Raw genomic sequence first — 23,695 nt, 5'->3', positions numbered from 1 at the left:
TGTGGAGGAATGAGGAAGGGAGATGCACAGCCTCAGTTGTTAGATGCTCTAATGTATCAGAGATCCAGTACAAATGTTGAGGAAATTGCACAAAAAAGAAATGGTGACATTTTCAACCAAAACCCCAAGCAAGACACACCCACCAAAGTATAAAATGCCAGGAGAGTTGTCAGACAAACAGAAGTGTTTGGTTAGTTATGGTACAGTATTGCAGGAAAATCATGAAGGGTTATGGTAAAGAAGTGAATAAATTAAGCATCAAAAAAAAAGGGGAAAGAGCATAAGTAAATATTAGGGGTTCAGTAAATGCATATAAACACTGAGCAAAGTATGGGGTAAATGGGCACAATTATGCACTTCCTTGCATCATTCCCTGGTACCTGGAAAGGCAGAAGTGCACACTGCTGCCTGGCCAGAGGCCTGACCCCCAGGAGCACAAAGCACAGAAATGTTCAGCTAGCAAATTCTGAGCAGCATAACTGTTGTTAGCAGCAGCAGATACTCACTCAGCTGACTTCCAGAAGTGCCCCGGGTGGGAGAGCCGGCGGTTCAGCTTTGGCAGTTTTTCCAGCATATCCATGAGGACAGTGAAGCTCGGCCTCTCGCTGAGATCGAAGGACCAGCACGCTGAGAGAATTTCCTGCAAAGGGGGTTTGGGGCTCATTATCTCCACATCAGCTGTGCAGAGCAGGCAACTGACTGAGCACTGTCATCTGGATGAGCCCAGCCAGAGATGCAGTTGCACAGAGGCTGGAGATACTTGTACAGTCACTGTGTCCACCTCTGTAGCACAGTTATGGGCAGAGGCTTAGGATCCAGCCTGGTGTCCCATTCTAATCTGTTCTCTCTCCTGCCCTTTATCTTGAGAGTTATCATGCCAGTAAAATGTATCTGCTTTAAAGGAGCTCCCTCTTTTTTGATAAATAGCTGTAAGGAAGGTTTGCTGCAATTGAGGTACTTACGTTGACTTCTTTCCCCAAACTAACAGTTGCCAGGACTTGTTTCACTCCTTCACCACTGCCAATCTGCCAGATTAGTGCCTCTGCAGGCTGGTTCTTGAAAGGCCATTCTCTTGCTTGGAGCTCGTACCACACAGTCCTGCAACAGCAACAGGCAAATCAGGTCTTTACCAGCTGTTAGAGAAAGACAGAAACCCCTGACACTGTTCCACTTTTCCTGGCTGTGCAGGAAATCCCTCCCACCCACAGCTTTTGTAGTAGGTGAGAAAAATACATCCTAGCTAAAACCCTGAGTCTGTGAGAGAGGACCACTGGCTCACAAGGCTCAGGTCTGTTCTCAATTAGAAAATTCCTTTGGTACTCTCAGGTGCTCTCTTACCCAAAGGCATAGATATCTGCAGCTTTGGAGAAAGGCAGCTTGTCTTCATCCTTCCCAGGGGCCATCTCACGAACAATTTCAGGAGCCAGGTAGCATAACCAGTCATGAGGCAGCTTCAGTTCATTCTCCCTCCTGAGTTCAAAAGAAAGATGTGCTGAAACATTACTTCTTCACCCAAGAAGCAGCCTATGGACTATATCTGTGCTTCAACTAATGGCTTGATTTTATTTACTCAAACGTTTTCGTTGACATTTCCTTTCTAATTTTCTTGCCTTATTAAAAATACCCAAGTGTTGGCCTTTTAGCTCATTCTTGGGCTTGGAGTTTTCTTTGTTCTGTGTTATGAGTCTTACTCCAGACATAACTTCCTAGAAAAGTGCTATGGGAACTGTAGAAAAACTCTGCTATAAAAAAAACAAAGTGTGTGTTCCAAAATGGTGTGTATATACTAAAGCAATCAAAACTCCTCACTTACACTGTGTAAGTTACACTGTTGATGTGTTGTGATGGTTAGTGACCATTCTGGAAGTGGACCAAACATTGAAACCTCCACTTACCTTCCTTCCTGAACCACACCCGAAATTCCAAATAATCCAAAGTCAGTGATCACAACTTTCCCATTGTCATAGAAAACATTCTTGGATTTCAGATCCTTATGTACAATCCCCTTTGCGTGAAGATACCCCATGCCCTGGGAAATATATGGAGATGTAAACTTGTTTTATTATTTACAAGCCTAACTCTGGGCATGCTTTGCCTTCTAAAACACATTTACTCTCATTGCTCCAGCATAAGTGATAAATGGGGATGCAACAGCTGTTGACTTATGCGGGAGGGGTGCAAGGGAGCAGATCTTAGTTTAGTGCTCAGCTGGTAATTATTTATTATTAACTGAAACGTTGTAAGCAAGCACAGAAAACTGCAAATCTGGGAGAAAACGTAATCTGCTTTAGAATGCATTAAATTAGCTGCAGCTGGTGACAAAGGGGAAGGGAACCTGTCCTGCACGCCTTCCTTCAGCCTTCCCTTTACCCCTATTCTCCCTCCCCAGGCCCTCACTGACAAGCAAAAGCTCTTTTTCTCTCCTTACAGGGCCTTAGTTTACTGCCCACTAAATTAGCACTTTTTTCAGACAACTTTAAGTAACACCCCATTGGGCTGCTGAGACTTGCAGGACCTCTCCAGCTGTGCAGCCTCTGGGCTCTTGCTGAGGCATGGGCAGAACATGTCCTTACCTTAATGATCTCCTGGGCTATCTGCCTGGTTTTGTTTATGTCCAGGGATATCTTGGGGTCCCTCACAAAGGAGTGAAGTGTCCTTCCTTTGCAGAAGCTATAGGAAAGAGGAGCAGTCCAGAGAAAGGTTTTTAAAATGCTGAGGGAAAATAGTAATGTAAGGCTGGAAGTTCAGGTGGTTTTTTTGTCATGCTCACAGAAACCCAGCCCTCTTTCACCAATGAGAAATCCTGCTTGGAAGAACTTTTAAGGACACAGTTGATTTACACCTGTGTGGATGTACAGACAGACAGATCTGCTGTTAAGGCATGCTCAGAGAGATGCAACAAATGCTTATTTACGTATTTCTTCAGAAGCCCAGTCAATGTTACACTGCTCTGACATCTCAAGGCCAGTTTTAAAATCTGAGCACCAGCTTGTGCTGCTGGTGCTACTGGTTACTTCAGCAGGAAAATCCTTTTGGAACTGCCAATTAGAAAATGACCCAGTACTTCCCTGCCAGACTAGTGCCCTTACTTAGACTCAGCCTGCATGTGAATATCTCAAAAAGCTGTTATTTAGGGGTTAAATCATCCTGACCTTAACTAAGTACTGAAAACAGAAGAGGGGAGAAAAATAGTAACATTTTTGCCTAATCAGCCAGGAACATAAAGGAACAGGTAACTGTGAGCTTTATCAGCCTCACACATTGATTTATGAATCAATGAAGTGGATGACACAGGAAAAGCCTGTTCCTCATTTATTTTACCTCATGCTTTTTCAATCTTATTATTTAAGAATTCAAAAATTAAAACAAAACTGCCAAAAAATATATGCTCCCTAAGAGGAGAAGCCTCTAAACTCGGAGCAACACAGACTGCATCCATGTCTGCCACCTCCTGACTACAGTGAGATGTTTACTTTTTAAATTGTGACATTTTTATACATAAAACAATAAATATTATTTATCTGTATAACACACATATACTGTTAACACTGAGATGCTGTATCCTTACCTGGTAATGATTGCTAAATGAGGAGGGTGCATGCATGCTCCCATGAAAAGTACCACGTTCTCGTGCCGGGTCTGTCTGTAGTTCATCACTTCCTTTTTGAAGAGCTTGAGGTGATCCTGATTGTTCCCATCTATCTCCAAGAGCCTGATGGCCACTTCCCCATGCCACTTTCCCTTGTACACCTTCCCCCACCGTCCCTGGCCAATCGGGTCTCCCAGTTCAATCTGTTCAAAGGGAATGTCCCACTCCTGCAGGTAGACACTGGTCTGGCTGGGTTTGCGATAAATCATCCCTTGCAGGTGTGGCCGTCTGTTTGGCAAGTCTTCCACCTCATCCTCATCATCTTCAGGTTCTGATTTATTTGTCTCTGGTTCTTCCACCTGTTTCCAAAAGGAGAAGGGGAACACGTGCTTGAGAGGGCCATCCGTGGGGCAGAACCAAAGCTGCTTTGAGAGAACTTCAGGGGCTTACATGTACACACTTGACTACAGCTCTAGAAACACACCTCCCATCAAAGCCACCTCAGGTGGCTACAGAGAGACATCTTTTGTGTGTGCATGTCAGTGTGTGCAGGTGAGGACCAGAAAGTGTAGAAGAGTTTAGAAAAGGGGTAAATGTGTAGAACCAGCAGTAGCTAAGGTAAGGCACAGCTGGTCTGCATGTGCAGTCCCAGGGCCACAGCTTTTCAATTGCCCTTTGAACACAGCATTTCTGAGTGTAGAAAAGGGCAGAGCAGAACACCTACCTCTGCTTCACATTCCTGTCCCTCTGTGTCTGGCTGCTGAGCAGCACTAAGGAGAGAAGAGAGGTTACAGTCAGCAGTGTTTGCAGAACCCCCCAGGCAGATGGGGGCTGCTGCCTGTGCCATAATAAACCTGGGAACACCAGCATCACTCTTGCTGTCTAAAGTGGTCCCCTAAGTTTTCAGATGATAAGTTCTGTTTTGGTCATAACATAATGTGCATTCAGACTGATCTGAAGATTATCAGGTAACCACCACACAAATAGAAGAATTCCAAGCTATACTTACTTAGTGTCTGCAGCAATTTCTGGAGGGTGGGCTATTTGTGCAGGACTGGGAATTTCTGGGAAAGCAGAAACATTGTGATGGATATTTTACCCTTTAATCTCATAGAGTCAAGCTTCTAACATTGCAATAGTTATTATTTGCTGCTTATTCAGGAATTACAAAACAAACTCACCATCAGACTATATAATTTTACACTTCTATTAGTTTAAAACTATGTTTATCTTTCCCAGTACTTATTTGCTCCTATATTGAGTGAACTCGGCTGTCTTCCTATCCACCTTCTTATCTGTAATGTCTCTCAAGGTCAGTCCTTGTCTGTGAACTGCTCCCACACCTTCAAGTTGGCCCAGAAATACTTACATCCTCACAGAACTAGGACATGTAAATTAATCCATGCTACAGTTCATCCTGCACCTAGCCTGTCCAGTGTTACCAGTGTTACATACTGAGATAAGAGAAAATTTTAACTGTTTTAGATAATGTAAAAAAAAAAAAAAAAGCAGAATTATCATTCCTGGGCAGCATGCAGAAGTTTACAAACAAGTTACTTTTTGGCAGTTGGTTAGTAGAATTAAAATGATCAACTCACCTGGGAAGATAAATTGTTGTCTATGCTGAATGTAGTAGGCAGCTTTTTTTTTTTTAATTGTGTTTTTTAGAACAATGACAGCAAAAATAATTACCAGGAGAAAACAAACAAACAAACAAAAAAAACAAGTTAGAGAATGATCAGTAAGTGCCCCCTATGCATTCAATGAATTAGTCCCAACTCACTGCTGGGCAACAGATTAGTAGATTATGGGCCTGCTTGAGGGGGTGAATTTTAGCACATGCATTTTGGAAGACTGTGACAGATGATACCTCTGAGCTTTGTTACCATAAGCAAACAGGCTGGTGGGAAACAACACATTCAGACTTCAAGTGGCAGAAGCAAATTCAGAGAGCCCAGGGATGCTAAAAGGCAGGGCCAGGTAAAGCTGGGGCTTCAATGCTCTCCTGGCTTCAGCACCCAAGGAAGCTGAAGCTCATGAGCAATTCACAAGCTTTTTATTTCAGTGAATTTCAGTGAATTTGAGTGCTGTGTCCTCATACAAGGCACCTGCAGTAGAAGCCTGCCTTCTACTAAAGGCTTGAGTAGGCTAAAGCAGCAACTTTCACTGACAGATCAAAAGCTAGATGCAAAATGCAGCACAGTTGAGGGCTAGATGTAGCAGCTGGTCAGTCTTCATTTCCAGAACAAAGAAATTCACTTTATTCTCACTGTGTAAATCTTTACCCTTGTCAGAGATCCTTGTCTCTGTTGTAGAGTGCACTTTTGGGTCCTTAATCTGCAAAGTATTGTGGATAAATTCTTTTCCACCATACATGTATGTCAGTGGTTTAAAAATGAGTGGTGACTGTGGGACTGGTAGAGTCATTCATCCCAGTTCTCATTCTGCTCTAGCTATCAGCTTACTCATGATTTAAGGCCATTGGTGACCAAGCACAGCAGGCAGCATGCATTTTACAATACAATGAGTAAGGGAAGGAGAAAGAATAGGTTTTTTTAATCCTTTTCAAAAAAAAGGAGAAAATAGATCAAAACATTTAAGAAAGGTGCCAGCACTCTTGGACAATCTGTCCCCTGCAAAGCTGTGTTGTCCATACCACTTGAAAACATTTAAGAACAGTTCATTTTCTCTATCAGGTAGCAAGATACACCTTTGCTCCTTGTTAAAGACACAACCTTGTATTCAGAAAGCTGCAACTACTCTGAAGTCTTGGACAGAGAGGCCTCTCTGGCCTTGGCAGAGGTCACCTGGAAAAGCTGAGCTTACCTGGGAAGTTAAATCGCCCATCTCTCTGCCCCATGGGAGAGGGGTTTGGAGGAGGTGTTGCACTGGGAGGGTTGGAAGACTGGAAAGGTGCTGGAGAGGATGGTGTGGATGAGGTTGTAGAAGAAGGATTACTGCTGGAGTCCAGGTGATTTATTGCTGGTGGATGCTCCTTCAAAGCAAGGTAGGAAAGAATTCCCCTCAGTGTTTACTGAACAATGAGAAAGGAAAGCTGTCTCCAGCCTCAGTCAAACATAGTTTTTCTAAGTGAGCAGTCAGCTGGAGCTGTGCATAACTTACATTTTACATGGAGAAAATGCCACATACCAAAATCTTGCAAAGTGAAAGCTCAGGGTGCCATTCTTGCTCTAGTCAGTAACATACTGCTGCCACCTCTCCTTATTGTGTGTAGCTCCTTAGTGACTGACAGACACAAGACTCACTTCAGACACCACGTACCTTTTTAGTTAGTGCTTTGGGAAGAGTTCCAAATTGTGGCTCTGTTGGTCTGTCTACTGGATTATTGATATCAGAAGGGACAGACTCTGTTCTTCTTATTTTTGTTACTGAAAAACAGGTTGAATGGAGAAAAAAAAGCTCTAATCAGACTTTTTATTCTTGCATACCATCAATTACATTGAAATGCTAAGAATTTGTAGAAAATTACTCACTGGGAAGGAAGGATATTCTACAAGCAGGTGCCTCTTTAGTACATTTGTTGTGACATTTCAATCTGAAAGAGAAACATTACATGTTAAATAGCAACTTGTTCTTTCCCAAAAAGAAGCAGCCTGCCCTTAATTTGTAATTCTTATGCTAATCTCAGAGGAAGTTCTGGAATGCTCTGGGCCCCAGAGCAGCATGCATTCATATGAAGAATCCTATTATGTGTGTCATTAGGCTAATGGAACCATATGCATATCTTAGCATCTGATTTATTTTTAATATGGTTACCTTCACTGACTCTCATCCCACCACAGCAAGCACTCAGATCTCAGCACTCTAAACTAACCCAGATAGAGAAGCAGTAACTAAAATCCTGGCTGGTAGGTATGCAGCTCCCACTACAAGATTTGCCCCTGCTCAGGTAGGAAGCCTGTGGCAGGGAAATAAATTTGGTTCATCCATGTCTGATGCTGCCAATCTAAGCATCAGCTGTGCAAAAGCATCCCCTTTGCCTCTTCGGAAGCTGAATGAAAAAATGATGCCACAGCTAAGAGTGCCTCATGTCAAGAGATCTGTGTTGCAGGCAAACTTTAATGAATCAAATGCAAAGTTCTTCTTCTGAAAAAGATCGTCACTGTGTGCTCACCTGCAGTACTTACACTTCACCCCAAACATCATACTTTTCTGACAGACTTGGCAAATCTGAGATAACCAGGACTTTGTAGAGAACCTAAATAGGGACAAGAGATTAAAGTGGTGTTAACTGGTGTCTAAGGGAAGTTTACCATTTGTAAGTAGTTACACACAGGCTGTACTCCTTTAGCTCTTTCCGAAAAGGACGTGATGCTGTGGCCAGAATGACATCTCATTTTTATGATCAAAAGCAACTGAAAGGCAGCTGGAACCAGCTCTGCTGGCCTCTTGCTGCTTCTACATTCTTGGAACAGGGCTAAGAGGTGCTCAGGTGTCTCTGACCAGGGAGCCAGACTGAGCATGAACACACATCTCTACAGGGTCCTGAAAGCTGCAGCTCAGCAATTACAGATCTGAAGACTCATGCAGTCAAAGATACCCAGGTGACAGAATATCACTTATTTTCATAAGACCTAAACATCTTTGTAGAACTGTCATCCAGTTTATGGTGGGTAGGTGGCAGTGAGAGTGTTGTCCTTTTACCAGACAACTGGACAGATGGTTTGTCTGGCATTACAGCTTGCTAGCCCAGTTTTGCAGGAAGTTACAGGGCAGAAAGAGAAAAATGTATGTTCAGAGCTGAACTTGGCAAATGAGGCACATGCCCCATCTTAGTTCTCAGGAGACAAAGGCACTGGAGAGGATCCTGCCCTGGGCTGGCCCCTCACTTTGCTTCCTTTGTGTGCTGCTTACCTGTGTGTTACAGCTAAGCCAAAGTCTCTTCGTACCATTTGAGGGGATCCTTGGGAGAGTTCTGGTGGAGAACAGGAGGTTGGGTTAGGGCAACATGACTCACAAGCCTAGACCTAGACTTCAAAATGCCAGTCCAGTGATTATGCCACATAACTTCCTAAAACCTCTCAAATGCCAAGAATCTGACATATTTCCTGAATTAAGCCTATGGCCTTGCTGCAGATCTGCAGAAAACTCAAATCTGCAGGCATCAGCAGAACTTCAGGACTGGACACTCTCAATGCTCACAAAGCCAGTCTCTCTCTTTGACCCTAGATGGCACCAGATTCTTTTTTATCATTATTCCAATGAACTTTTAAAGGGATTTGATTCTTAGCATTATAAGAAGAGGCTGGAACGACTGGTTGCTTTTCCAAGAAATATTGCTGATCTAGCGTGGCCATCCAAATGCAGTCATCTGAACTAAGATTATACAACACTTAAGATAGCTGTTAATATCTGTTAAAATGGCTAAATCCTTACTGAAGAGTCCTAGTTAATACAACAGTTTGGAGTTGAATGACACATAAAAGAGCCTACAGTACAGATTTTAAAGGAGGCATTATGACTATATGCCAAAAAGCACCAAAATTCTTCATTTCTGTTTGAATTTATTCTAATGCCATTTTTATTTATTGCATAAATTTTGTCACTCTCTGCAGAGAAGTGCTCAGATTTCTGATTGCATTTTATTTCCACAATTTTCTTCTTATGCTTTTTAATTTCTGAAAGCAACTCCTAAAATTTTTGTTTTAAAGGGCACTAGATGTATGTGTGGTCCTACAATGTCCTTATATGGACTTCTGTATTTTACAAAGAGATGAGAGACTTCTCAGGATGCCCACATCTCTGTCAGCTCCCAAGGCTCCAGACTGTGTCCGTGAGGCAGACTCAGTCACGCGGGGAGGGCTGAAACTCTAAACGGCACTGACACATCACTGGATTAAAACACATCTTGGTCCTGTAAGCCCCTGAACTTAGGGACAGACTCATCAGCATCAGAGGACACATTCCACATTTGAACACAGGCTGAAGTGACTCTCAGAGGTTGCAACTGTCTGACTTCATTGCAGAGATACTTGATCATAAATATCCAAAGACACTGAAGGTTAGACACAGTTATCTGCAATGCCAAGAGGCACCACTAACTGTGACTTGTCTGAAGTCACAGACGAGCAATTACACCTTAAAACTCTTAATTTTCTTTGACCCTTTAAACATCACTATTCCTCTTCCTTTCTTTTGTCATCTGAAGAAATACCAGGTACAGAAAAGACCACGAAAACATCCTGCAATTCTCCAGTAGGCCAAGCTGCTGATACAGGTAGCAGAAACTCTGGGATGGAAGGCCCTATTGTGGACTTCCAGAGAGTGCACAGGGATGATCACAGACAGCTGACAAGGACAGGTTCTTCTCAGCAGGGAAATGAAGACAGCCCTGTAAAAATCTCTTACCGAACCTAGAGAGAGAAAAACATAAATATATACTTTTAGACCTTTACATCAATGTGGCAGGATAGACAATTTTCTAGAGCAGAAACTCATTCCTGCAGTGTTTGATGTCAGGTTTATAAACATCTTTGGTTTTACACAGGCTCCTCAAGTCTCTTCAGAGCCAGTATTTTCCTGCAAATGGTAGTATTTGCTGGATGGAGTTCCAGCTCCAGCCTGTGAGTGAACATACAGCATACTGTATGGCTTACAAGGCCACACGTGTATAATTAACCCTTTCCTGTCACAGGTTTTGTGGTTATTTGAGAATATCCCGCTGATACAGATTCTGAGACTGCAGTGAAACCATGGCCAGGCCGCTGGAGGGCACCTCTGTCACAGAGGGAGAATTGGAGCACTGAATGAAACACAGCCCGCCGTGCCCGTGGGCAAGGAGCAAGCGTCATGCTTACTTTATTGGTGGAACTTCATCTATCCTGTTTCCCAGCTGTGATTCGTGGGACTTGCTCCTTGTGAGGGTTGGGAAGTTGGGGAGCAGCTGAAAAACCTTCCGGCAGGGGGGAGGAGGGGTCCGTGGTGGCTTCAGCTTGTGCCGTCTCTTGGTTTGAGGAGTGGCTGGTGGGGTGATGGTGATGCTGTGAGGAGTCCTTGGTGTTAACCTGCCACTCTGTGTGGGGAATGCAAAAGGGTCCAGGAGGTTTTCTGCATAGATAGAAGGTCCGTGGCTCGAGGCAAGAGAGTCAGGAGCTGGGGCTGTAGACACTGAGAGGGAGCGTGGGTGCTGGGTGCTGCCCCGGGGGGGCTGCAGGGCAGGGGGTGCAGAGGAGTCAGGGGGGGGTGCTGGAGCTGTTCTCCCGTCGTGCCTCAGGAAGGTTCATCAGAACATCATCTTTGAACTCCCCACCTGTTCAGGAACCATAGCAATGTTAGTGGTTGATCAGAAGAAAAAGCACTGTGTGTACACATACCACTTGTGCTTTAGGCTGTGAGGTGTGGGGAAAGGTACAAAGGCCTGCAGGCTGCAAAGCACAGGTTATTGGGATCATTTCAGAGGCTTAATTCATCAGGATAACTCTCTGGCTTAATTTTAAGTATGTCTATAATGACATATCAAGGTGAAAAGTCAAAGCTTCAGGCTCCGATATCCTGTTGACCAGTCATGCTTCAAAAAAGATGATATACCTGGATTTAAAAAAAAGTAATTTTTTTGTAAGAAGTGAATGCTGTGACTTCTGAACAATGGCTGGTTGTGCCACTGTTTGGATGGAGAACATTTTACAATGCAGGACACGAAAGATTAGAAAAAAGGAAATAGGAAACTGGGCTGTTTGCTGACTTTTCCATTAACTAATCTTTATCATTTGCAAATTATTTGAACTGTCATAATACCAAGAGGAAACGTCACCTTTCAGTCACAGATTGATAATTGCCACAAAGAAAGATGTGATGCATGTTAGCACCAGCATGCTGAGAGAAACAGTCCTACAGATTTGACAGTGTCTTTGAAAGTAGCCTAGGGAGGGTGACAGGGGGAGATGGTGAAAGAGACCTCTGGGAATCCAGTATTTGGCTGATTTTAAAAAACTTGCTCAGATCCATTTACATGCTGAACACACATATTTCTAATTACACATAGCTTCAAGGTAAATTGGTTTTTTTCCTAGCTCTTGAATCTGCTACTGGAATTTGGCTAATGATTCTATCAACTCCAGCAGTGGAAGAAAACCAGCAGGAGGCCAGCAGTTTTAAAGAGCAGTGAATCAATCTGAGCTATGCAGTGGTAAAGGCTTGACAGAGCAGTGGTTTTATCTTCTAAAGCATAGAGCTGAACAATACTCAGGCTCCTCAGGAAAGTAATGCCAAACAGAATTACATCTTCTCTCTGCACAGGCAATATTTGAGGACAGGATTAGCTACAAGAAATCTGGTTGCATTCGTTTGGTCAAGGATATGTGTCCTGAATGACAGAGGATTAACTGGAGCATTAGACACAACTCTGAACACAGAGGGAATAAAGATATTGCCTGTTGAGTAGGAGAGGATATTTCTCCATACATTTATTTCTATTTATTTATTTGGCATGCTGTCTAAACCAGGTCCAAGCTGGATCTCTCAGCTCTAGCTGGGCTTGATCACTGCAACTTCATGTACATCCAAGAGCCATACCCTGATACTGGTTGCAGGATATACCCAGAGACATTCTCCAGAGGTTTTTGTAGATTGTCTCATATGAAAGGAAGCAGGAAAGGGGCCAGGCTGGGGAGAACCTAATCCCACTGAACAACAGGGCAGTCTGTACCTGATTCAGTCACCTTCCGTAAGCAGCTCAGTGCCCCGTTGAGTCTGGAGCACTCCTCATCTCTGGCACCACATCTCTTCATTGTTTCTTTCACCTTTGACTCATTCATTTCTAGTAAGGCATCTAAGGTGAGCTCCTCTGGTATTCTCTGCAGAAAAACAGGATGATACTTTTGATGCACATCTATAGATAAGGCTGTCACTTGTTAGTCTGATGTACTTTAAATAGTGCCACTTCTCACTGCCTGCTCTGACTCAGGATTTACTCATTTTGGCAGTGCCTTTCCTAGGGCCCACTGGGTCAGTAATGACCATGTAGCAGATCTCAGCAGTGCTCAGCAGCTGTTCTCTCCTCCCTGCAGCATGAGACAAGTGTGTTCTGCATCACAAGGATGTTATCATCATTCTTTGGTATCTAAGTTAGGATTAGAGGTGAACAAATTCTTCTTCTCCCCTTGTGGAAAGTTTTCACTCGCTGTTTTTGAAAAGGTACTAATGAAAGCTTAACTTTTGCATTGAAACAGCAGTCAGAAACAAAGCAGGCCTGAAACCTGAAAAAACGTCAGATAAGGATTTTTGCTTTTCAGCAGGGAAGTGGAAAATAAGAACAGTGAGGAAAATTACTTCTTTAACAAAAAGAAATGTTTTGACAAAGAGATAGTGACCTCCTCCTCAAGCAATTTTTCCTTCGTTAGAGAACCAGCATTGCTGTATCTTGCTTGGCAAGATATTTGTGCAGAACTCCTTGTACTTCTTAATGCACCCAAGCCTCCAGAGTGATAAGGTTTAAATCAGGCTGACACAAAAGTCAGGAGAGGCTCGAAAGCATGACATGATGTGGTATTTCCTGACACAGAACTGAGCTGTGTTGCCTCTCTCCTCCCCCATTCAAATGTTCCCAGTGCAAGTCTGCAGCAATTGTGGTAAATAAACAAAACCAGGATATTTAGCCCTGATACCCAGGAATTTCCCTGAAAGTTTTGCCTAAACAAACCTCAGTGCTGCCTACTCTCACAATGATATCACAAGTTTCACAATCCTTGGCCTCCTTCCTAAAGTTTCAACTCCTGGAACTGTGTTATATAAAAGGCTTTCAACTTCTATTTGAAGGGGAAGCTCAGAAGTGTGTCTCACTGTTTGGAAACAAAAAGCTTGAAATCCTCTAGATTCATAAACCCCACTTCCGACTATAAATCACATCTGAATGTTGCTGAATGGCCTTTAACAATCACATCTTTCTTAATCCACACTCAGGCCATTGAGATTTGAGGCATAACTTAACTGTGACAGTGCTAGAAACAGCCCCCAGCTTTGGAGCTCTGTAGGTGGTAACACAAAGAGGAATCACTTAAGTTTCCATTTTTAGGAACTGTTGCATGGAGCAAAGAAAAACAAAAAATTACTAAATGGCAGCAGCCTAAGAAATGCATCCTGCATCTGGTGTCACATGCCCTGAACCGGATGAAGCACAACACACAGCTGATCAGGGAGAGGCAAAGAATTTAAATGAGCAGCACAAAGCAGGTCCATAGTAGAACCAGAGTTCAATGAAGTTTCTTCTGTAATTCCTATTAGAATAACAAAAGCACAGCTGTTCCACCTGGCACTGGGCAGTATTGTTCCTTTTTCTGCACACCTGCACCACCCAGCTGCAGGAGTAAGAGTGCCCCAGAAAGCTTGTTCTTGACTGACTTCCACATGGAAAAAATGCTGGGAGCACAAAGACTCCAATGAAAAGGCAGTACCAGCTCTGCTCCCCGGGGACTCTAACCTGATAGCACACTCCAGAGGACAAAACAAACTGAGATCATCTGAGCTGAAGCTGGGATGGGTTTCTACAACACAAATATTCCCTCCTGAAGCCAGTACAAGTTCGCTCACACACACCCCCAGCCAAACCAGGCTGATGACAATAGGATTAAACCAAGTCTTACATGAGTGGTTTCCCCAGCACCCTCTGAATTCCTCTCCCCTGCACGCAGGCAGTTCACAGAAGCATCTTTGTTCAGCAGCATCACAAGGGTGGTTCTGCGGTGCACGTCAGCCTTGGAGGGACAGTGACAGGGCACACAGCCATGGAATGAGTGACAGCAGAGCAGGAAGAAAGGCTGGCACCAGCATGGGTGCCCCTGTCCTCTGGAGCAGGGAAGGTGATGCTTCCCATGGAGCATATGGGAAAGCCAAGGTCCCTGACAAGAATATTTAGCCCATTTCATGCTTTTACACAGTCCTTGAGAAGGGGGGATTACAGCCATGTCCCCACCACTCCCCACTAAGAAAACAACCCAGAGCATACAGCCACTGCCTTCAGCAGCAGCCTCACTCCAGGTCCCAGAACAAGCTCCTAAGCCATGTTACCCAGTGTCACCTCACTTTCCCATCCTTCCCATGACTCCAGTGTAACCAGTAACTTATTAGAGCTATTAGTGAGTCAATCAGTAAGTGGAAGGGTTTTTTTCCTTGGGAAAGCAAAGTTGTGTGAACTCACAACCACTAGAGCTGCCCAAGGATGGTGAGGATGGGGTCTTCCAATATTTGCAGAGTGGGCCTAAGTCCTGCACAGTGATGTTCAGAGTCTTACAGGTCCTTTTGTCATTCCCAGAGGGGTGGACAAGCAGAAAGAACTTTGCTGTCATCTTTGTCTCACAGCAGCCCAATGCTTAAACTCCAGGACCACCTTTTCTTGTGAATCTGATGGTGTCCAGTGCTCTGGATCCCTGATATCACCTCACACAGGCACAAACCCTGACAAAGGGTCCAGCCTGCTGCTAGCCTGACCCCTCCCAAGCCCTGCATGCAAAGCCCAACCTACTCTTTTGCTCAACAGTTTAATTTTAGAAAGACAGAATAGCAAGTTGTAGGAAAGTATAAGTACAGAAAAGGAGATTATATTTAAACAATCCCAATGACCTTGAGCTGGGAGAGCTCAGACTTTCTGAACCTGCTGCCAGCCCCCATGACACGTGACTAAAGAAATAAGCCTTAAAAGGGGGGGGGGGGAAGAAGGGGAAGTAAGAGGCTTTCTTTAAACAGCCACTCATGTGCTGCACATATGTGGTGGCTTAACCTAAAACTGGTCAACCTGATCCCTGCAAGATTGGCCTGGTGTGATGAAGCTCTGTGTTAGCCTCCAGCCTATGTGATCATGATGAGGGTCACTAGTTCAGGATAGCTCTTACAGCAGTTCAGTTGCTGGGGATGCTCTGGCTCAGCTGTGGAGTTGGAGGGGAGAATATCCCCTGCAAAGCACCCTGGCAGTGTCTGTCTCAGAGGAGCATGGGGTGGGCTCCAACCCCAGCAGTGCAAGTGCAGCTCTGGGCCCTTGCAAAAGGGTAATTGCACTCCTCAGCACTGGGGGTGAGAAGTGTGACTCTTTACCTGCTCTCCGTGGGCGTTGGGGCTTTAAAAAAATGCAGCTTAAAGGCTTGCATCAGGGCCAAGATCAGAACCATCTCCCTGGGCACACCTTGCCTTGACAGCAGCAGGATACTATTCCAATAATATGGTCAGATTAAAAACAAAAAAAGAGAAAAAAGAGCAAGCAGGAGGGGACAGAACCTGTTTTCAATCTTTCAGCACCTCAAAACTGCCAACAAAATCTGAAGCCTTACTCACCACACGTTGCTCAGCAAATGTGATGATAAAAAGCCTAAAGCAGGAAATCATTCCTCTCTCCAACAGGCAAGAGGACTTTTCTACAAAGCCCTCCTGCTCATCAGACATAGAGACTGTGCACTTCAGGGTATGTGTGTTTAAAAGAGAGAAAAGTAAGCTGTAGAAGCCATCCAAAGGTTAGGCTCAATTAGTCAGGGTGAAGAGTTCACCGTGTTGTAAGGAGGTCTTTAATCTTGTCTGGTGTCCAGCTTAAACCTCTGAAACATGTCAAAAATGCTGGTATCTAACACAGTGGATGTGTTATTTTTGGTGAAGATTCCTCCCTACAGATGAGCTTACGGAGATAATACTGCTGCTAGCACTCTGCAAAATCAGTCTGACCTGCTCCTCAACCTAGTAGACATGGCTCTTCCTATGGAGCTGGACAGTTGTCAAGGCCCCAGATGCCTCCTCTTAAATCAATACCTTCCCTTACCACCCGTCCTGCCATACAGCAGCAGTTGTTGGAAGAGAAAGCCCATTACATAAGGTGCTTAAATTCCCACTGATAGCTCCAAGCAAGGCATGTAAGGATGCTCTCAAGAACATCTTGTGCCTGCTAGTTGTTATTTTGCTTTGGTGTTCTGATGTCTAGTGAAGAACATGTTGAAAAAATGTATTATTCCATTTCTGGAGATTTCATGGGCATTCTGGAAAGCCTCTCACATAAGCTCGTTAGCTTGCATTAATCTGTGAGTACACCCAGGCTATGGTTTCACCCAACATCTCCCTCTTCACTGTCTCCTCTCTCACCCAGCATGTGGGATGGGGAAGCTGACAGTCTCAGGGCATTCCTGTGAGTTTGCCCCCCCGTGAACAGGACAGCTGCTGTCACCTACTGCTCTGCTGGGCAAGGACAGATGTAGCTGGAGTGTTACACTGCAGATCCTCAGGGCAGCGTGAGCCCTTTGCTGACCTCCTGCCCTGAGCCATTCCCCGTGACCACAGCTGCAAGGGCCACCTCGACCCCCTGGCAGGGAAGGGAACCCTGGCAGTAGTAAAGAATATTTTCCAAGAGCTGCTTACTTTGGGGAGGGGCATTCAGCTGGAACATGGCAATGCAGTTTTAGGTCCAGGAAGCCTGCAGGACAGAGTTAGTTTGCATACAGACAATTAGCACATTCAGGATCTGCTATCTGGCAGCCCAGGCAGGGCTTCTGCTGTCAGACCTGTGGAAATCCCCAAGCAAAGGGCCAAAGTCCTCACAGCCTGTGCACACAGATATGTGACAGAAAAAAAGGATGAGAGGATACAGCTATGGAAACATGACAGGGTTAGGCAGAGCTGCTGCTTCTGTTTCCCCAGTAGGGATGGACACACGTAAACCCCACACTCAATGACTGATCAGCATGATCTGCTACAAGGTGGATCACAGGCCATCCAAGTAAGAACATCTGCCATGGTCTGATCCTGTCAACCCTGTGGCACTGCCTCATCCTGCCCAGGGGCAGCAGGACAGACAATTCCTGCTCAAAGCATGAGCCTTTCCTGCTCTGCTCCCCAGTGTACCAAGTGCTCAGGAACTTGCCTGCTTAAAGGACATGAGGCTTTGGCCTCAGTGCTAACTGGGGGATGAGACAAGCTGCACAAACAGGAGCTGTGACCAAAACATGTATAGACTGGGAGTCAAATACATTCCCCAAGTGGAACAGCTGTAAACCAGACCCAGGCACAGGACTGCCCATGCCAGGGGGGTTGGTACCTTTGATGGTCGGTGGTCTTTGAGGTACTTTCCCACACAAGCCATCCTATGATTCTCTGAGTGCTTCACCTGCTCCCAGGCTCCCTGGTGGCAAAGCTCTGCTCACAGCCAGCAAGCCCTGGGGCAGGATTTGCCCCTCCCTGTGCACAACAGTTATCTCCTCTAAAAACAGCTTTCCAAACTTGATTGACTGGAACCCCTGCTGCGTGGTGAGCAGGGCTGGTTCAGACATGTTTCAGAAGATGATAAGGAGATGACTATGTTCTTAAGTTACCTTTTAAGATAGTGACAAGTTACATCAGGAACAAATATAATAGTGATGTTTCTGGGAAGAATGACGGTAAAGACAGAAAGGAGTTTTTTTCTATAGTAGAATAAGTAAAATAAGACAAGGAAGGTTTTCTTAATACTTTTTTTTTTTTTTTTTTTCTGGTAGACATGCCCCAAGCCTGGAACCTAGTAAGAAGCTCTGGAAAAAAACTTCTTCCAGCAGCCTAGAATAGGGACAGTGCTCTGTTCCCTTCTTCCAGTCCTCCTCCCATTCCCAACTCCAACTTTCAAGGGGAACAGATCAGGGTTTGGTTTTTTTGAGGTCCATTTTCAGAGCAACTTTTAACCACTGGAGACCACTACAGAGACTAAATACATCTTCTGTCTGTATGGTTTCTTGTCCTGCAGTTTCTAATTCTCAGTTCCAGTGCCTCTTTTCCCAGTCTCAATCCACTATGTTTTAACCATTTATACATCATTTTCAGTATTAAGCTACAGGTGCTAATCAGCCTCTAGGACTGCTACCCAAAACCACGCACTCCAGCATTTCCTAGAAAAATCCTTACACAGAACAGCATTAGCCCAGCTCCAGAGCAGAGCCTGCTCCACACTAGCCACCCTTTTCTACGATAAAAATCTGTCTGGCAACTGATGAGAGGAACAATAACAAAGGAACAGGAATAGCACAAGCTGGGGTGGGGGTTCAGAGTTTCCTTACCCCTCAGAATGGTGACAGAGGGTCAGCACAGCACCTACCTGTGTGTCTGCCAGCTCCACACACAGCAGTCCCCTGACGCTGCGCAGCACCACGGGCTGACTGCCTTCCACCTGCACGGGGGCTTCAGCTGTGGCCCAACGCCATAAACACTGCATTGTTGTTACTTTAATCTCCTCCACAACTAGAGGATTTTACAAGCAGTCATTATTCTTGTTTTAAATATAGGTTTTCAAAGAGAGAAAAGAGCCCAGCAGCAAGAGAAGCAATTCCAACAGTGAGAGCCTTCAGGCTTCACAGTGTGCAGAGCTGAGCAGAGTCACTGAGCAAAAATAGTCCTCACTCTGGAGCAGAGGAGTCAGCAGATATTCTGAATTAGAGCTGGGGCTCTATTTCTGACAGGAGAGCCTGGGAGCTTCTGTGCTTCCCTGCATGGCAGCTTTATTTGGGAGAGGACTGGGGGGGAGAGAGGGGAGGAGAGAGAGAGAGAAAAAGAGCATTGTTTCCCTAACCCCTGAGCTATAAACTGCTTGCAATTAGGTTGTTTTTCAGAGGTGTTATGCCACAGATTAGCCCAGTCTTGAAATATGCCCTCCAACAACTCTAGAAATGCAAAGGGAATCAGAACCATTTTAAAAAGCAAAAAGAATATTAACTCAGGCCTTTCTCCTGATCTGTCCCTGATAAACAGTGAGCCCTAGGAGAGCCTTTCAGCTGCAGGCACCTCCTGCCCCAGCCCTGCTGCTTCTAAAGACAGCCCAGAGGTGGCCAAGGTTATGCTGCAGCTCTTCTCTAGGACTCTTACCAGTACTTGGCAACTTCAACTAGTTTCAGAGCCTTAAAGTCTCAAGAAAAGAGGGCTATATGCCTATCATGAACACACTGTTACAACATCTGTAGGGTTTCCCTTCCCTCTGTAGCACTATGTGGAAGCACTGAGAAGGAAACCCGGTAGGACTGTCTTGGTTTTACAGATGAACTAAAAGCATCTTGGAGCTGGGAAGTCATTCCCCCATTTATCTTGTGCACCAGCCACAGAGCCAGGGACTCAGTGTCCCTGTGTTCAGTCTAACCAGTTCAGCATTCTCTTCAAAGGCTCCCTAACCACCTCTCCCCTCAGCCATGTCACAGACACTGTGCATAAAGCTAAGGAAAACAATTCTGTGTTTCTTAATACCTAACCTATTACAGCTCCTTCTGTCAGTGATTTCCATTTGAAAGTATTCAGCTGAAATGTGGTTCAGATGCTGTATGAAATCCAAGGAACTGCAGGAATGATCCCATGATACCTGTTACATTTCTGAGAGACAGCTCATGGCAAACAGGCATCTCCCTGCACTGTGCTGCTGTCCCTGCCACAACCACCAGCAGTAGCTGCAGTGCAATTTTCTAAGCAGAGTAATAACAGGACAAAAACCTGACTGTAAGAACAGAGCAGTTGGTTCCTAAGCTCACCTATTTCCATTTCCCCCAGATTCCAGGATGTTCCAGCAATGCCTTCTCAAGAGTCATTTTAATGACCCAATTGGTGTTGCAGTTCTCCTGTCCATCTAATAGAAATGCTACAGAGGCTGTCTACAGCTGCATGAAGTGAATGCAGAACTTTTAAAAAATAACCATACATTTGGAATCACAAAGGAATTTAAATGCTTTGTGCACCTCTTTATATTTGTGTCCCAGAGAGCAGAACATAGCTCATATGCTTGGGAGGGGATAGCAAGAGAGCATGAATAAAAATAATAAACAGCTGGAAAATCTTTTCCTGCCATAGACCAGATCTGAATCTGGTCATCCTTTTTAGTGACCACACATAGGGAAGGGCAGTTTCAACCCTGTTTGGTCCTGGAATTAGCAGGATGTGGCAGATTTGAACTGTCCACCTCTTCCCTTCCCCCAGTTCTGCAGGCATCACAAAGGATTTCAAAAAGAGCTACAAAGACATTCTTTTAGGCTCAGGCAATTCCAGTAACCTTAGAAACCAACAATAGTTGGGAGCCTGGCAGTTTGGCCACAGCAACAGACTGCTTTTCTGTTCTGCCTTTGTCACTGCTGCACCTTAGCTGTGCTACCCAAAACCTTGCTGGGCTGGAAGGCAATATCCAACACCACATTCAAAATAAACAGCAGTAAATAAAAGGAACAACTCGGTCCTGAACTCATCCTGTTTCACCAGACTGCTCAGTTACATCAGGACCAAACTGGAAAAACATCCATTAAATTTGCTGATTTTTCTCTCAGGCTGATTCCTGCTGAAGTCAAAGAAAATTTTTGCTTGTGTAAGGATCAAAGGAAACTGAACGAGAACACTGTGATCTGGTCTGCAGAGCCAAAAATGGGAAAAAGAATGGAAAAAGCCTTTTCTACTTTGTTTAGCCATCAGTAGACTGAGCTGTTCTGATGTTTCCATTACCACTACACTGAAATGAACTGTCCCTAGTACAGAACAGCATGGGGAAGCCATGCACAGCCCAGACCCAAGGGAACAATCTGCTGTCAGTGTCCTGCAGTCATGGAATTCCCATAATCTGCCTAAATGTGGCCAGAATTTCAGGTTCCTCATTAAAAAAATTAAATAAAAGGTGTAAGTAACAGGAGCTGGGGGCCTTCGTTTACCTGGTCGTTTCTGATTCCAGCAGCAGTGTCAGATTATTCTGTGCAGTAAAGAGGTTTCAAGTGATTTGCATGTTAAGAATTTGAAGTGCAAAACTCAGAATGAGCTGTAGTCTGTGAGTGTGAACAGCTGATGCTGAACACCTGGGAGCCCACCACAGCAAGAGTTTTTCATTCCACTCTTTTAGACTGATGCAGTTCTCTTTGAACCAGAGGTTTTACTCATGGGGTGTGTGTATAAACAAAAAACCCTCTCTTGTTTCCAAGCAAAGACCCCCACACAGTCAAAATTGATATCAAAATCCACCTGCCCATTACTCAGTTGCAGTCCACTTCATTTTGCAGTCTAAGTGCTCTGTGAGGTTACACAACCCCTCAAGACTCTTATTCTTGGACAAACTTGTAAACTCTGACCCCTTTTTCAAGTCCAAGTTTAGAGGGACATGGTGCTACTGGCTATTTTTGGATCTGCATTGATTTTAGAAACAAACAGGCTGTAACAACATTTTTGTCCATTTGCTGGATACATCAGTGCACAATACTGTGACTCTTGGTCCTTTTTTCTGGTTAGTGCTGGATACAGAACATAGTATGGTTCAGTACTATTATTATCTAACAGTCAGGGATTAAGCCAAACGTCCCTCTTTGTGCCCACACACTCCCACCTTGCCTGAAAGTAATTTCAGGAAACTTAAACCCGTCAGGGCCTGGGGACAGGGCAGGAAGGTTCTGTGCTGAAGGCTGTCTTCCCCTTACCTGTACAACTTCTTTCCTCACATTGACAATGTCCAGCCAGTCATTGAACCTTGGGTAGCTGTTGAGCTCTGCTGTCCTGTCACTCAGGGGCACACTCAGCTTGCACTGCCGCTGTCTGTGGATGTAGTCAATCAGTTTCACCTGTTGGGATCCAGAAAGTAAAGAGTTAAGCTCCTTGGCATTTGCACCTTCCTGGGCAGCGTTTGTACAGGACCCAGACAAGGGGATGCTGGTTGTGACTGGGGCTCCTTCATGGCATAAAAGTGACACACTGCCTTCCCCCCCAGCACCTTTACGACATTCCAGCAGAAGGCAGAACCTGGCAGGGCCCATCCCTGCAGGACTCCTCTCTAAACCCCATCACTGCACTGGATGGTTCTTGGAGGTCAGTTGTGTTCTTGCAGCAGATCCACCAGTTCTGGGTCAGGAGGAAGCCAGCAGCTGTTGGCAGAGCATTTCTTGCTGTGCTTCCTGTAGAGTTAGCCAAGGGTTTTGTTTCATGAGCAATGCAGCTCCTCACAACTGTCAGGTGTAACAAGGTTTGTCTGCCCACACACTTCTGAATTCAGACAGAAGTGTCACAAAGTTTGAGATTTGTCAAAAAGTGGGTTAATACAAAGAAAAGTGATCTGAACTCTTTGTGCAAGGGCTGCAGAAATGCAAAGCAGTGCCACTCTTAGATGTCCAGGAGGCCTCAGCCCATCCCTTTGTATGTACACTCTGGCCACCCAGCTGAGATTAGAGGAACCCTTTAACCGTAACTTCCTAACATGTCTTTGGAGCATCAGACCTAAAAGAAATTACCTTGGAAATCCCACTTAATTGTTCTCAGAATCAGTACCTCTTTTTATAAAAAGAGGATGATGATAGTACTTCCTTTTTTCCACCCTTGCTCTACTTTCTCTGGTCAGGCCCCATGCTGCAGGGCAGGGCAGGCTCAGCAGAGGCCTGGGCACTACTGATCCATGTCCTCAGTCCCAGTTAGAGCCACATCAGTTGGTCCTCAGCACAGTGCCATCTGCTCGGGTGACTGCCTGGCTCCTGAACAGCCTGCAGCCTGTTCTGCCCGCACTGTTCTCTGCTGTCAGCTCTGCTCTCCTACACCTTCAGCTGTGCACAGCCCTGCACTACGTGTGCTTAGAAATGAGCTTGGAGATGCTGTTGCAGGTGTTCTGCTAAGTGCTGGCTTTACATCTTTCCCACTGCTCATTGTGCTTTTTCCCTTCTTGGTATCTGGGGTTTGGGACATCCCAATATGCCAGAAGTCAGCCTACATAAATCAAAAATAGCTTCCCAGCAGTGCAATAGATATGTCATGGAAAGGGGAAGGAAGACTGAAATCACCCAAACCTTCTCTTTTTCTGGAGGCCATTCCAAGCAAGGTTCAGTGATGATGTGCACAAACTGCAACCACAAAATCCAGCCAAGGCAAACAAGTCAGCTGCACATCAGTAAGCTGTGGTATGTAGAATTCCCAGGGTGCTGTGGCATGTTGCTGCTCCTTCCCCCAGGTCACCTCACCCCTTCCCCGTTCCAGGGCATACCTCAAGGTTGCTGAGCACTCAGGGAGAGAAGTGAGATTGTTTGCACATGATTTTGAAATGGGTACAGCCAGCTGTGACAGGCCCACGTGTCAAACCAGCAGCTCAGCTCCTCAGCCTGGCTCTGTTACTTTAGTGCAGCACCTCTCATCAGGCAAGATTTATTCTCCTGAAAAAAGGAGGAGGTACCAGCA

The 23,695-nt window shown here is 45.0% G+C and overlaps 1 protein-coding gene across 1 annotated transcript in view; it reads right to left on the bottom strand.

The window, feature by feature from the left end:
* KSR1 (kinase suppressor of ras 1) overlaps positions 1-23,695 on the bottom strand; it is a 52,539-nt gene that overhangs the window by 4,898 nt on the left and 23,946 nt on the right. The window contains 19 exon segments of the mRNA XM_030462292.1: positions 507-640; positions 963-1,098; positions 1,339-1,470; positions 1,896-2,029; positions 2,574-2,670; positions 3,569-3,948; positions 4,314-4,359; positions 4,599-4,653; positions 5,188-5,229; positions 6,416-6,584; positions 6,872-6,978; positions 7,084-7,145; positions 7,725-7,808; positions 8,465-8,525; positions 9,959-9,963; positions 10,408-10,796; positions 10,798-10,859; positions 12,255-12,402; positions 21,961-22,101. Coding sequence (XP_030318152.1) covers positions 507-640; positions 963-1,098; positions 1,339-1,470; positions 1,896-2,029; positions 2,574-2,670; positions 3,569-3,948; positions 4,314-4,359; positions 4,599-4,653; positions 5,188-5,229; positions 6,416-6,584; positions 6,872-6,978; positions 7,084-7,145; positions 7,725-7,808; positions 8,465-8,525; positions 9,959-9,963; positions 10,408-10,796; positions 10,798-10,859; positions 12,255-12,402; positions 21,961-22,101 — 2,384 coding nt within the window.

The sequence above is a fragment of the Calypte anna genome, chromosome 19 (assembly GCF_003957555.1).
Source record: "Calypte anna isolate BGI_N300 chromosome 19, bCalAnn1_v1.p, whole genome shotgun sequence".
Lineage (NCBI taxonomy): Eukaryota > Metazoa > Chordata > Aves > Apodiformes > Trochilidae > Calypte > Calypte anna.
The sequence above is the reverse complement of the archived record's forward strand: the minus strand, read 5'-3'. Positions and strand labels throughout refer to the sequence as shown.